The sequence below is a fragment of the Mycetomoellerius zeteki genome, unplaced genomic scaffold, assembly GCF_001594055.1.
Source record: "Mycetomoellerius zeteki isolate Tzet28-1 unplaced genomic scaffold, Tzet1.0 scaffold1007, whole genome shotgun sequence".
NCBI lineage: Eukaryota > Metazoa > Arthropoda > Insecta > Hymenoptera > Formicidae > Mycetomoellerius > Mycetomoellerius zeteki.
Window position 1 is genome coordinate 5,094 of NW_017255920.1, and position 16,093 is coordinate 21,186.

Here is a 16,093-nt window from a genome sequence, read left to right on the forward strand (position 1 = left end):
TTCTACTCCAAAGAATTTGTAACAGTTGACACTTATAATTAATCGTTATAATTTCCATTAGTTTTTCACTGAATTTTAATGACCCTTTTTTTAAAGTGGCATCCAATTGTCTTGGTCACTAATTGACCAATTTAACATGGATATATTATATAATGAGCTTTCTATTATTATCTACAATAAGCCATTACCTAAACTTAAGCCTTAAGCCGCAAGAAAGTGACCATCATTATTCTTCTTACATTCAATTGTAATGTCAATTTCTTATGACTTAAGACTTAACTTAGGTAATAGCTTATTGTAGGAAGCCCATAATGGTTATAATGGCTGTAGTTAATCAAACATAACACTTTCTTCTTTTGGAACTCGCTTATGCATGCACATCATTACACATGTATTGTACGTGTAGCAAATAATGATAAAAGTAACGATTATATTCGTTACCGTTATCCAAAAGGTAACTGACTTACTACTAACTTTACAAGTAAGGAAATGTAAATAACGTCGTTAGTTAATCGTTGCTGGAAAAGAATAATTGTAACGATAACGACGCTGCAGGTAACGCATTATTTGCCAACCCTGACTTGTTGTACGACATCGGAGAAAATTTATAAGATCATTCTCATATGATCAGTAATGTAGACGTATGTAATCGCTAAAGAAATGGGGATAACATGATGGTAACAATACAAGTGGGATCGGAACATCTATAAATGTTCTGAACGATGTACTTATTTAGTAGATAGCGGGATGAGCAAGCAAGAGATTGTTAATTGCGCAACGTATCTGTATCAAAATCTATTGTATGTTAAAACGTCAAATCTATGGAAATCTGATGTTATTTGAAAATTAGTTTAACAGTGAGATATTACTAAAATTTTTTATATCTAAAAGAATCTTTTTTGTAGTAATTAAGAACAAATAGAGAATTGTAATCTACAAGTTTTTCATTAACATCGAATATAGCAAAAAGGACATCGGAGAAAAAAAATTATAAGATTATTCTTAGATAGACGCGCGAAATCACTAAAAAATGAGAATAACAGTGATAATACGGAAAATATCGTTCATCTATTTTTAAAGAAGAACGTGAGATAGATACACAGTATTTGTATTATCTTTTGTATAAAAAGCAACATACGGTTTGAAGAATTATATAAAGAAATCTTAAACCCAACTAAAAAAACAAAAATAAAAATTTGCGTTACTGATTTGATTTCTGACTATAGAATATATATGTATGTTCAAATAATTTGTGTAAAAAAGTGAGATGGTGAAGATTTCTTTTTGATGTTATTGGCGACAGTGTGTAAAAACATTTTTAACATACAGAATTTTGCAAATGATAAAATTTTGTAAGTATATCATCATTTAATTAATATTTATTGTAATTTTCTTATTATAACAAAATTTGATTTATATTCGAATCCGAATTGTACATACAGTATGGACTCTTACAATTAAAAATAATAAGAAAAAATATGGGTTAATGAGAGTACAACGTGGTTAATAGTAACATTGCACAAATAATAGTCTAAAAACTTTTACTGCTTTAATATAAGATGAAAATGATGACATTAAACGTTTCGACTATCTTTGGAATCATCCTTACCGATGATATAATAATTTTAACATATTTCTCCTCAATCCAGTAAGGATAAGTCATTCACAGATTGCCGAATCTGAAATGACAGCTTTCTCAAGAGATCGAAAAGTGTGCATGGAAGTTTTTGATACACAAATTAATCTCAGTAATTAAATAAGTCCACAATGAATTTTAATTTATAAGAAACGTTTTTTATATATTGAATGTATTATTATAGATTATACATTAACTCTAAAGTGAGTCAAAGAACGTCATAGATTATCTAGTCTATTTGTTTATTAGAAAGATGCCACTTCAGATTCGGCAACCTGCGAATGATTTATCCTTGCTGGACTAAGGAGGAATATATCAAAATAGCAACATAATTGATGAAGATAATTCCAAGGAGAGCCGAAACGTGTAATGTCATTACATTCTCTTTATATTAAAACATTAAAAGTTTGTAGACTATTATTTGCGCAATATTAACCGCGCTGTACTCTCGTTGGCTCGTGTTTTTCCTTATCTTCTTCATATTTGACTCATTCAGACATATGTTACGTAGTTAAATATGTGAATGGTTAAATCGTCGTATATACATCGACATAATATACAAACAATTGTCAAAATTATTTTGTATATATGAGAAATTAATTTGTTTATTTTTGTGCAAATAATTGAAAGAATATCAACTACAATTTTTTAAGTTTACAAAAAATAATTTAATATAGAGGAAGTCACCGATACTGATATAGGTCTCCTAAAGCGATATCCCCTTATTTCTTAGAAACTAACCTTTGCACTTTATTAATACTAATAAAAACATGATCTGTTTAGCTAATTAAAGAAGTACAAACTCATAATTCACATATTTCATATATTTGTGGCTTATTTCTATACCAAATCAGCTAAAAACAAATTCTATGAATCCGAGAAGAAAATTCTTACAGTGTTCTTTTGCAAATTACGTAATTAAAATAATAGTATTATTGATAATATTACGTCATTTTAAATGTTTATAGTTTCATAAATTAATTTTCTTTACAGAATAGGATATATCTTTATTTATAGAATAGGAATATTGGCATTTTTTTTTTATTACCTACTATGTCAGTTTTGAAGCCTATTTTGTCAGACGCTCATTTTTGCATAACTTACGAAAAACTTAATTATTGCAAAATTGCAAACAGTATTATAAAAACTGCTTATATTATCTGATAGAAGATCCTTTTTAGTTTGTATTTATGTTTTTAAAGTTGTATTTTTAAGAAATATTGTCTAAAAACTTTTGTTTAAAAAATATTGTCTAAAAACAAAGTGGTATATCGGTATCGGTGACCTTTCTCTAATATTAAAAATTATAAAGCAACTATGCATACGAAAATTCAATTTTGTATTATATATAAATTTTAATACAATGCACAATTACGTATGCGTAAAAAATTTTAACGTGCACTCGCTCTAAAAAAAGCCGTACATTAAAAATTTAGGAAAAATTTACCAAATTTCAAATGATTGAAAGGTAAATTTTTTCTGAATTTTATGATCATTCATAACTTAATTTACTAATTCATGAAGATAAAATATGAATAAAATTGCAAAATGTGAAGTTTCGAACGTCTACTTTAAGATTATTTGAATGATTGACAATTATGCTTTCTTTGTTACTTTTTTTTAAATGACGGGTGACAAAATGAGGAAATGTAAAATTGATAATCGAAGGTCCGAATTTGCAAGATACAATTCTGATTAGTCAAAGTATTACCTTTAAAATGCTTTGTTGCCTGGATGCAATCATTTTCCGCTGAGTTATTCCAAATTTAAGTAAAAAATAGCTTTTTTTTTCAAATTTGCCGTTTGACCAAATTTGAATTTGACTAAAAGTTTTAAAATTAACACTCTCTCTCTCTCTCTCTCCCTCTTTTATGTGCATTTTGCCCCATTGGACTGCGACACTTGATTCATGCCATGCATCATCGCAAGGACCTTTCATTACAAACAATTTTGCATTTTCTCACTTTATCATCCGCTATTTTGAAAAAAATGGCCAAGCATAATTACCCTTTAAATATTTTTAAAGTGAATATTTGAAGCTTCGTTTTGCATTTTTATCAATATTTTATCTTCATTATTTACCAAGTTATGATTATTTAAAATTTAGTAAGTTTTTTCTAAATCTTCAAAATGTACCGTTTTTTTTTAAGAGTGTGAGGGTATAACATAATTTTTAAAAGTTTTTATTAAATATCATACCTATAATATACTTCAAGATAAACTGTCTAATCTTATTCAGAGTTAATATTTGTTACTCGTTTTTAAAATCTGCTTTTATTCCTTAGATCGCTTGTTAATTTTTAAACACAACGTTTTTTCAATTATATACGAGATACAGAGCGACAGATTAATCGATGGGTTGATTTGTTTAAGCCAAAATGGCATTATGTAAAATTAAGTAATTGTTATTTCTAATTTATTTTGCCTCTCCATATATTAAATAAAAGATTAATACTTTGCAATCTATTGACGGCACAAAGGTCGGTATTCATAGTCGATTCTTATATTTGAGACTGTAACTTAAATACAGTTTTAAGATGTCATCAGCCAATCAGAGGGCTGCATTACCATCTTAAGATATTACTTAAGACGGTATGAAAATAAAAACGGACTATGAATACCGCCTCTAGTCTTATAAAAAAACATTCTTATAGATATATATGTCATCTATTATTGCATGCAATTGTTATAGATAAAAATATAGGCAAAATTTTGCTTGGCATCGTAAAAACAATTACATATACATTATTAAATAGCACAAATTAAACAGCATAATTAAACACAATGCATCTTTATGGTAAAAGCGGCTTGTATTCATGGCCAATGTACGCCAATATTAGCAAATATTACATACACACACATGCAATCTACATGAATGTAGACCAATATTTAGCGACCAATATTTGTGCGTAAAGTTATGTATGTACGTATGTACATTAGCCATGTCTGAAGCCGCCTTTAAAAAATGTGCAGATCAGTTCGTAGTCACAGTTTGTTACAGTCAGATAGTGTAACTGTGTATATGTGAACTGCAAAGTGTTAATTATTTATACTAACAAATACAAGAGAACAGATATTGCTGAATAGATAAATTATTTGCCGATTTACAACATTTGTTACACATCAGCAGCAACAATGAATGAGAAAATACTAGCTAAATGGACAAAGTTTATTTGTTTGATATAACTAACTATTCAATATTAGAAGTTCGGCCGGTCTTCCTTAATAAAAGTCGATTGTTGTTTGAACATTGGTTGAATGTGTCAGTGAAATATTGTGAAATTGCATGTAGTCTTGAGATTTCGTATGCGTAACATAATTCCGATTGTCGTTATAAGGCTGCGTTTCTGCAAATATAAAAAATAAAATTTATAGGATTATAATATAAACTGTTTGGAATAGTCATAAAAATTAGAAGTCATAAAACAATTTATACAAAGAGAATTAATTTTGAAAAAAAATTGACTTGACTTTGTTTGATTTGAGTTATCATTGATTGACTTTAATTGATAATCGATGAATAAAATGTGCCTTTCTTTAAATGATTTTATTAGATTAATTTAATAATAATCAATTAAAGTTTTTACAAAGTAAACTTCATTCAGTTAAACAAATACCAAAATTTTAGAACTTTTTAAACAAATTTAATAAACCTTATAAATTCTAATAATTTATAATTTAATTATTAAGTATTTAATGTAAAAAATTGAAAATTAAAACAATCTGAAATTAATAAATTTCTTTGATATTCGCATTTTTAAAAAACAACGAAAAAAAAGAGATAAGGGCTAATACCAATTGCATTTATAGGTTTCTTGAAAACGAAGACAGACAACACACACACATAAAACTTATATCAAATAATATTGTCGGTACTTACAAGTCGTAGTTACAATCGCGGATATTGACAGTAATAATGACAACGGGCATGAAATTTGCTTCCTTCGTATTTATGCTTATTGTAATGTTGCTGGAACCAAAACTAAATGTCCATGGACAGTCGGTATCCATTCAGAAAATAATACTCAACTATATGTTTCCTAAGGATCCTCATATAGTAAGAGTAAGGAAGCCAGAAGACATCAGAACAACAATGAATTATGTAACTACATTGGATTTTGTAAGTGCGAGTGTGATTTTTAATATTTCGTTCCATTAAAAATGTACTTGGGAAAATAATAGCGCAATTAGAAGGTTAATTGTTCATATAAAACAAAACCTTATTTCTAAGAAAATGTTTTGCTATATATATGATTATACAGTAATTAATAACAATACAGTTATCGATGTACTTTTATTCAAACAACAAAGATATTAATTAAAACAATATTATCTTTGAAATAAGAAACGCTTCTATTCTGTATTACTGAATGTTTCAAAAAGATTTTGAGATTATTATAAGAGTGATAATATTTATAAAACTAAATTAAAAAGTTCAATTAATGTAAATAAAAAAAATAGTTAAGAAATTAATTTTTATAACAGATAGAAACAACTTTTGTTTTGGAAATGCAAATTAATTACATACAGTTTAAAATGTTGTCTCTTTTGCATAAGAAACATCTTTTTGTTAATTTATGTAAAAAAAATGTGTGTGTATAGGTCTTACATGTAAAATATTATTGAATCAGATTATTGAAAAATTTTGAACTCTTCTTTAACATTCTATATGTCTACGCAGTTCGGTTTGGTAGAGAAATATGACTACACCGCCGAGGAACATTACGTTACGACGGAAGATGGTTATAATTTGGTGATACATAGAATAACAGGAAGTCCTTTATTTAAAGGTCAACAGACAGGAAAAGTTGTGTTTCTTCAAACTGGTCTCTGTGGCACATCGGATTGTTGGGTGTTGATAGGTGCTGGCAAAGACCTTGGTAAGTGATTGTCAATACATGATGTATTGGTTATTACGAGGGACATCCTAAAAATAAGTTTCTCTATCGTAGGAAAATAAAATAAAAGATAGGACAATCATAAAACTTTTTTATTTTATTAATTTGAATCTTAAGTTAGTTCTCAACCATTAGTAGTCACCATTGATATTTAAGCACTTGTCGTAACGTGACATCAGTTTTTCAATATCGTACAGTGCTGTAAAAAAAAAAACGTCCTCTCGAATCGGAACTACGATTTTACTTCAACCTTGACTTCATCGTTCTTGACGTTCATCTGTCAAAACTTTTACCACTCAAATATTTTTTAAGCGTAGGAAACAAGTGAAAATTACATCCTGTACATATATAGATATAGCATTTTAACTTATGCATCTAAATATTTCGAAAAGTATAAAAGATACGGAAAAATGTTTCAGACAAAAGTTTTATGATTTCGAAGGGAACATAGTACTATTGGTTTGACCTTGAGTGACATCATCAAGGTCAGAGCAAGATCACTGAATTTTTTAAACGGAATTCCTCATTTTTCATAGCATATTCTTATAACTTATCTCAAGACCTTTTACCTTTTTTTAAAACACTGCACTGTAATAAAATATTTTTTTATTGAGTATTTTTTGAGTTATAAGTCCGGGAAAATATAGTCATACGTGATCATATATAATCATGTATTTAAAATATGTTAAAGAAGCTTTAGTTAAAAAAACGTTAACAAAATGTTTTAGATAACAGAATGTCTTACATTCTAAGAAAACAAATAATATACTCATTATAATGAGAATAAAAAATATTTAATCAGGATATTTTATCCGGATATATTATCAGGATAAATATACTGATAAAGAGGGAAACAATTATATCTTTTTTTTTATCAGAAATTATTACTAATAATTAATTCGATAATATAAGAAGAGAATTAATTACATATCATTAACTATCTTGTGTTATAGCATTTTTATTAGCTGATAAAGGATATGATGTATGGCTTGGAAATATGAGAGGAAATTCTTATTGCAGATCACATGTAAAATTATCTCCACGAAATAAAGAATTTTGGCAATTTAGGTAAAATTATTTTATAAGTACTACACTGTTATAAAGAATTATTTTTTGTTAATTTCGACTTCTCATTATTTTTAATTACGTACATATACCATCTTTTTTATATTTTTAATTTTATTTTATTTAGAGTAACTCCGGTATATACGTCGCACCTAACAAAAACTTAATTTATTAAGTATATTTACTACGTTTAAAGTCAACGAACTATATCAGTAAAAACTTTGTACTGTCTACTACTATGAAAAAAATATTAGAAATCCGAAATATACTTATTTTTTGTATTAAAAAAAGAACTTTTTGAAACCCTTGCATTTTTACCGTATATTCATACCCCTTTCTTCCCCTTATGAGTAGCCATATATCCCACTTATAGGGGTGAGATATGCGGCTACTCATAGGGGGAGGAGGATATGAAAATCGGCCGAAATGTGCAACTAAATCCTAGCTCTGAACTAAATAAAGGATACAAAAGTAAAGCACTTGTATTTTGTTATACAATATGCTTTACTATTCCTTTACACTTATATGTATCACGAAATAACCACTAATACCCAATTTCTTAACTTCCAGATAAGTTGTGACACTTCCAGACAAATTGATGCGGATAATGTTATCCAGGAGATATCTCCATTGTAATCTGGAAGATATCTCTTGGATAAAGTTATCTAGAGGTGAAGAAATTGGACATAAGTTTTTTTACGCGTCATACAGTAATGATTTTATGTAGATTATAATTTATGATGCCGCTACCTATTACAGTAACAAATCGATTCAGTTCATAATAATTTCATTAATATTAACAGTAAAAAAACTGAAATCATAACGTAATACAACAATAAAGACATGTAAAAGAGTAGTTGCATATATACCAGAGTTACCCTATGCTAGGTTTTTTCTATGATTTCTAGTTAAAATCAATTTTTTCTTAATAAAAAATATGAAAACTTGGAATACTATACATATCAGGGTACGTGCGTGTGTATGTGTGTGCGCGTGTGTGCGTTCCGATATTTTTCAAAAAATTGATCATTACAATTGAGTTAAAAAATTTGTAGTTAGTAAATATTCGATAGTTTTGCAGAATATCAAGAGTAGTAGAAGAGAAAATAGAATTTATTTTTATTGTCTAGCTTTCACGAGATAGGAACGAGAGACCTACCGGCTATGATCGATTATGTACTTGATTATACAAAACAAAAAAGTCTGTACTTCGTCGGTATTTCGATGGGAAATACTGCATTATTCACTTTTTTGTCTATGAAACCCGAATACAATGCAAAAATAAAATTGGCAGTCTGCCTTGCTCCGGCCGCCTTTTGGAATGAAACATCTCCTACATTACAGTATGTTGTTAACATGATGCCCAATATTAGAAAATTTAAGGTAAGATAATATAAATATTTTAACAGAAATAAAGATTTATTTTATATATGTATAAGTACTGTATTAATAATGTATTATCTTAATAATAAAATAATTTTACTAGCAACATTATTTTATTATTATATTTATTATTATAAATGTAACTAATAAAATTTTACGCAAACTGTAATAAATAATAACAAGTAAATTGATTCAGAGTAAAATATTTTTTATAAATAAAAGCAATAAGTTAATAAATTAATAATAAGAAATCAAATTAATAAATTAATACTTAAAAACAGGATGCCTGCCTATTAAATATTGTGCAATATTAGAAATAAAATTAACATATTGAAATTTATTATATATTATTATATTAAATCTCTTATTCTAATATTGCACTGTTTACCGCGTTGACACATACTCTTAACAGTCTGTTTTTTAATTGTACTTATAAAAAATGTTTTACTCAATTAGTTATTTAATACTTTTTGAATATTGTTTATTTTTCATTATTGGCAATCCTATTGTTATTAATATTATTATTTGTTACCATATAATATTAGGTATTTTAATTATATATATTTATATAATATAGTAATATACGTATTTTACCTAAAATTTTTTTATATGATATTTTTTATTTTTGTTGTGAATATTACAAAGTGTTATTTAGTATTTAAAGATGTTTTAATTTAAACTGAAATGTACATTGAGATGAGATTATATTCATCGTACAAATTAATTATTTCGTGTACTTGTATTATATATTTGTGCATTTTAATAATTGTATATTGACTCTCATTATGTCATCATTTTATCATTAATTGTACATACAGGAGTTAATGTACAATAAAAAATCAGACTAAATATACAAAAATTTGAATATTTATCTAATTTAAATCTGAAAACATTGCCTTTTGAGAATTTTTGCGGAGACGATGAAATTGCTGTGTAAAGGAAACTACTTTGTAGAAAATAAAGGCTAGATTTAAATTAAGTAAATATTCAAATTTTTGTAGGTCTAATACAGTTTTTTTATGCTAATTATTTTAATATTTTTTTTGTATTATATATATCATATCTTGTACAGTCTTTATTGCAATTCTATTGTATTATTATATATTTTATATGTTTACGTTTATATTTGTTTATTAGGAATTTTTAGATTTCAATGAAATATATGAAGTATGTTCTTTAACATCAATGAGCATTATGATGGGACGAACAATGTGTGCAGATAACACAATTACTCAGGCTGCCTGCGTTGCATCAGTGTTTCTGTTTTCTGGAGCTAATCCAGCGCAATTAAATACTGTACATTATACATATCTAATTTAGCACAATTTTGCTAATAATAACACTGTTTTTATATTTTTTAAAGAATAAAATTATAAAAATTATAAAATTATTAAAAATCATATTATAAAATTTCTAAATTTTAATATACAGCATATATTTTAATATACAACAGATCAAAGTCATTTCTAATAAAGCTATTCATTGCAGACGGCATTTCCGGAAATATTATCGAATTATCCGGCTGGCAGTTCCATGCAAACATTATTTCATTTTTTCCAAAATATTGTTACAAGCGAGTATTCCTTTTCCTTTCAAACATATCACAATACATAAACTATTATGTCAATCATAAAAAAGAAATGTGCGTTAATGAATATCTAAAATGTTTTTTAATATTATCAATTATATTTTTACTTTTTTCGTATTATCTTTACTAAATATATATAATTGGTATTTCAATATAGTAAATTTTTTAATCACGTTGCTCACAATTACGTAAGATTTTATTTTATAAATGAAACTTAGATAAACATAAAATATCAATTCAAGATTTATCAATATCTTTTAATTTTAATTCTATATTTATGTAGATAATTAATACTTATTGTTGCAGAGAAATTTCAAGCTTACGACTATGGATATATCGATAATTACAAGCATTATAAACAGGCCACACCCATAACGTATGATGTTGAAAAAGTTACTGCGCCCGTAGCTATATTTTACGGTGGTAACGATTTGCTTGTTTTAAAATCGGTAAGATCACTTTGTCTCTTATATAACAATATTTTTTGATTAAAAAATATAAATCGAAAAAAGAAACAAAATTTTATAAATTACGCATACTATATGTGTATATTGTATTTATGGTAAAAACTTTGTTTCTTTAACTCAGTGCTCGGAATTAGTTGCCCATTTCGGGGGTTGCCGATTCCTGAGGCGACCCCCACTACCACTCGAGACTCGGCGGCCGAGCCGCCGTTCGCTCACGTAATACTGTGCTCCAGGAGCGTCGCGATACAAAAAGTATGCTGTGGGAGCATATCTTTCAGCAAATATCATTAAAATATTTTCTTTCCTACATGATTTTTATTTCAATAAGTAATTAAAATAAATCTTTTATTATTAACACATGTTGCATTATTAACATATTATATTCTGCAATAATATATAATTAAAAATTATAATATGATAATTATAATGTAGACAATGGCGCTTTCCATATTATCTTGAAAGTACTATTGTTGATACGTTTTTCAAATAGTTTCTTCAGTAAGTTTATTTAACTAAAAAATAAAAAAAGGATAATTTTAAATATATGTGACTCGATAAAGTAAAATTTTACATAAAATATTTTACTTCATAAAATTTGACTTTGCCGAGTCTGTATTTGATCATTTTTTTGTTATTTTTTAGCGGAATAAACCTATTGGAGACTATATAAATACGAAAAGCCAAAAGAAAGAAAAATCAGTAATTTTCATAACAGTATGAATTTAATTTTCTGAGTCATATTAATACAATTTTATTAAATATTATATACCTACAAAGATTTTAAAAGAACTAATTCACATTGGCGAGGATAGCGATGTATCGTCCAAGAAGAATATTTTTCTATTTTCGTGAATTTCGGAGAGATAGAAATATAATAAATAAATAATTTTACTTCTTCTAAATTCTCTACTTCTTCTAAAATCTCTGTGGATATACCATCCCTAGTGGAATCGTGCAAACGACCCAGAAGGTCAAATTAATATTTTCAAGAAAATTAGTTTCTTCTGTTTCATTCTCATACATTTCTATAAATATTTTATATTAGAGGATGTTGTTTTCCTATCGAGCCACATTTGATCAGCTTCTTCATTATTTTTTAGTGGATTAGGCCTACTGAGGAAACCACTTAAAAAAGAAACACATCAACAATAGTACCTCAGAGGTGATGTGGAAAGCTATTGTCCATATCGTAATTACAGTATTATAATAATTGCTTACTATATTATTGCAGAATATACACATATGTTAATAATAAAAAATTTAATTATTAAAATAATCATGTAGGAAAGAAAATATTTTAATGATATTTGCCGGAAGATTATATGCTCCCAGCATACTTTTTGTATCTCCTGGGGCACAGCGTCACGTGAGTGATCGGCAGCTCGGCCGCCGAGTCTCGAGTGGTAATGAGGATCGCTTTAGGAATCGGCCCGAAATGGGCAACTAATTCCGAGCACTGCTTTAACTGCTTTAATATAGTATTTACATATATGAAAATAATTTTTAAGAAATAATTATTTTCTCAAATTATTATTACTAATTGTATCGTCTTCCATATTTTTGTTCCTAGACTATCTTCGAGTTATATAAGCGTCTGCCGAATGTTGTCCTGTTGGAGGAACAAAAATCATTTACTCATTTAGATTTTATAATAGCCATAAATGTTAATACTTTAGTATACAGTCGTGTAATAGAACTATTTCAGGAGTTTGATAATAAGGCGTAGACAATGAATCAATCTATATCTAATACTTCTTCGTTAAAAAATTTATTTATTTTCGTATTATATAAAAAACACCCACTCTTTATCAGAAAAATTTATATTACATTACTGTCAAAAAAGGTTGCAATTGGCCTTTTTTAAAACAAATATACCAAAAAAGTATTGCTGCTTATCATGGGAACGCTATTTCTACTAAAAAAGTTTTCTTTGTCCAGAAATATCAACTAAGAAATGTACAAGTTTTTTATTAAGACAAAATATAGAGATTTTACAGGGGAATTGAATGGTTGGGGTAGATATTTAATATAATAAATAGATTGGAATTAGTGTGAGATAGTACATTTTCAATAGATATAGTAAAGGCTACGAGAGAAGTGAATGGACAATTGCAGGAGGGCGGGGATGGTTTTGGATTATGTATTGAGGGAAGAGGAGGTTTGAGAAAAAATGAGAAAGCTGAACGTGTGGACGATAGAATGAATTCGGATCGTGTCTTACAATGAGAATCTCACAAATGTTTATTGAGTTTTTCGAAGCCAATTTTTTGGTGATGTTTGAGACCAAAAAATATATACGTCGTGATTTTTATAAACATGTGGCTTTGTTTTCGAGTTATAAATTTTTGAAAATTTCTGAAAAATTGAATGATCACTCCAGCGAATCTCGGATTTGAATTTGAGGTTCGGCTAATTTTATTTTTTTTTTTTAATATGGTTCTGTTGTATTTGTTACTTCTTTCAAACAATTAGTATATCGATAATCATAATATTTCCTATAAAAAAATATTCAACCGTTTCTAAATGGTTAAAAAATTAGTTTCGCATATATAGATTATTACCGGCATGTGTGTTTCAGATAATGGTGTTTCAAAATGTTCCATCTATTTAAAAAAGAAGTTTTCTAAATGTTTTCTTGTTAAACTCTCCTTGAAAAATAAGCGCGATCTGAATTTTTCGGATTTTCAAAAATTTATAACTCGAAAACAAAGCCAAGGTAAACGTTGTAACAAGTATATTTCTTTCGGCCTCAAGAATCACCAAAAAATTGGTATTGAAAAACTCGATAAATACTTTTGAGGTTTCTCTTGTTAGTGATAGTCAAATGTCGGAGGTAAAAAAAAGATTTAGCGAGAATTGAAGGAAAAGATTTGATTATTCGATACTTTAGTTTGGCCAGAAATGGGGGGAGGGTATGGAGTAGATGTATTGGAGTAAAGAAAAAGAAAAGCAATAGAAAAAAATACTGAAAAGATAGTTAATTGGAGTGACTACTAGGAGTGGATTGGTGGATTCCAAAATGCATGCTAGCAAAGGAGTTACAAAGGACTAGGAAGGAGAGCGTGCAGGTTAAATTAAATTATTTTTTGGCGAAAGGAGAAGGAAATGAGATAACTAGATATTAGAAGGAGATAAGAGAAAGAGCGAGATTAAAAGGAGCAAAGTTATCTCTGTGGAAGAAGGAAAGGCAAGAATTTTTCAAGGAAAGAGGAATAGAACTATGTGAGATGGAGTTCCTGCTTTTCTTTCTCTCGTACGGATCACTTTCCCTCTTATCACTCTTTTTTTCTTATTTTTTTTCCAACATCTCCTGGCTATTTTATTTCTCTTTCCCAGTATACAACAAGCTAAATTAAAATCGAAAAGCACCTTATATAATCAATGCTAAATATATTGATACCTAATAATGTTCCTTAATAACATATTGCCTAATAATAGCACTTTTATGTAAACTTTTAAATGCATTTTTTACAGTTTTATAAACTGTCAATTACTGTCGGACTTAAAACACAATCTTAAAGAAGCTGGAATAAATAACACAATATAATATTATTATATTAATTTCAAGGGCATCTCTATATCTAACATATGGAGCGGTATTCGTAGTTCGTTTTTATTTTAAGACATTCTTAAGTAATGTTTTAAGATGGTAATACGGTTCTCTGATTGATTCATAATATCTCAAGACTATACTTAAAACAGTCTTGAATATAAGATCCAACTATGAAAACCAGCCTTAGTGTTTTATCAGAGAGAAATCAGAGAGTGGTTATCCCGGCTTTTTTCGTCTACCAAATCTCGTAGGGTAATGTCCACGTTTTGTAGTTCTCTTCCAAGTTAGACAAGGACAAATAATCAACATTGATTGTTTGTCTAATCCATTGTTTGTCTAATCCATATATAAATAGCATGGAAGAGAACCACAAAAACGTGGATATTACCCTACGAGCTAGGTTTGATACACAAAAAGGTCCACTCTCAGGTATCTCTCAGAGGGTCGATTGTATATGTCGAAATGAGGTGAAAATTACAAAAGTGAATAAATTCACTAGAATATTCATCATTTTATTGGTCAATATCTAGTGAATTTGTTCATTTTTGTAATTTTCACCCCGTTTAAAAATAATCGACTCTCTGATTTTATAATGCAATTGCAGATGTTAAAATAAAATTTTTTTAGAAAATTGTATTATTACAAACATTATAAAAAAAATAATAAATAATAGTTTACTATGAGTTTGTTATACAGACTTCTTTATACAATACTATACAATAAATATAATATGACAATTACTTCGCCGTTTTTGCATATGGTAGAAAGAGATAGAAGATAACACGAGCTACATGTTATATTGCATTTGCATGTACGCACACACTGTTTGTAAGAGTATCATCTGTGACCTGAATATATTACAAAGATATGATTTAAAAAAAAAGATAAAATACAGTAGATGCTAAGAATAGAACTCCTTGAAAAAAACATTATACCAATTAAAATATAAATCTCAAGTGATAGTATCTTCAACTATGATAAAACCGAAGTGGTATATATGCCAAATAAAACAATAAAATTATATGTTTATTAATAGATGTTGGCTCTTGTAAGAGGTGATGTCGGCTCGATCTAATATGTTAGATAAGGACAGATGTATACGTTTAAATGAGAGAGAGAGAGAGAGAGAGAGAGAGAGAGAGAGAGATAAAAAGTATTTGTAAGTAATAAATTAAAGAGACATTACTATTTTTATATACAATTTGGAATTAAAAAGCTTTGTACTATCGATATCAATCAAGTTCGGCCGTCATTCCAGAATTCCCTTAAATATTTTAAAATCTCTCATTTTATCATTTCCGAAAAAATTTATAAAATCTGAAGAAATTTAAAGTACTTTTCAGAAGTCTATATATAAATATATAAATATGTAAAATATATAAAATATATAATATTATACAGGGTGAGGCAAAAGTATGGAAACTCCCGAATAACTTCTGACGAGGGCATTTTACGAAAAATTTTAAATACAAAAGTTTTAGGAAATTTCTCAGGCTTTTCAGT

The 16,093-nt window shown here is 27.7% G+C and overlaps 1 protein-coding gene across 1 annotated transcript; it reads left to right on the forward strand.

The window, feature by feature from the left end:
- Nucleotides 1-5,396: 5,396 nt before the first annotated feature.
- Nucleotides 5,397-12,829, forward strand: LOC108731370 (lipase 1). Its single transcript, XM_018461672.1, has 8 exons — nt 5,397-5,756; nt 6,318-6,516; nt 7,488-7,602; nt 8,730-8,982; nt 10,120-10,278; nt 10,471-10,555; nt 10,877-11,019; nt 12,608-12,829. Exons 1-8 carry the CDS (start codon nt 5,553-5,555, stop codon nt 12,761-12,763), a joined length of 1,314 nt encoding a protein of 437 aa, XP_018317174.1. The 5' UTR covers nt 5,397-5,552; the 3' UTR covers nt 12,764-12,829.
- Nucleotides 12,830-16,093: the final 3,264 nt, after the last annotated feature.

Excerpts from the sequence above, each read along its gene's own strand:
- LOC108731370 (XM_018461672.1), top strand. The coding sequence starts at position 5,553 with ATGACAACGGGCATGAAATTTGCTTCCTTCGTATTTATGCTTATTGTA. Across the intron at positions 6,517-7,487 it reads AGGTGCTGGCAAAGACCTTG|CATTTTTATTAGCTGATAAA; the intron begins GTAAGTGATTGT and ends CTTGTGTTATAG. Across the intron at positions 11,020-12,607 it reads ATTTGCTTGTTTTAAAATCG|ACTATCTTCGAGTTATATAA; the intron begins GTAAGATCACTT and ends TTTTGTTCCTAG.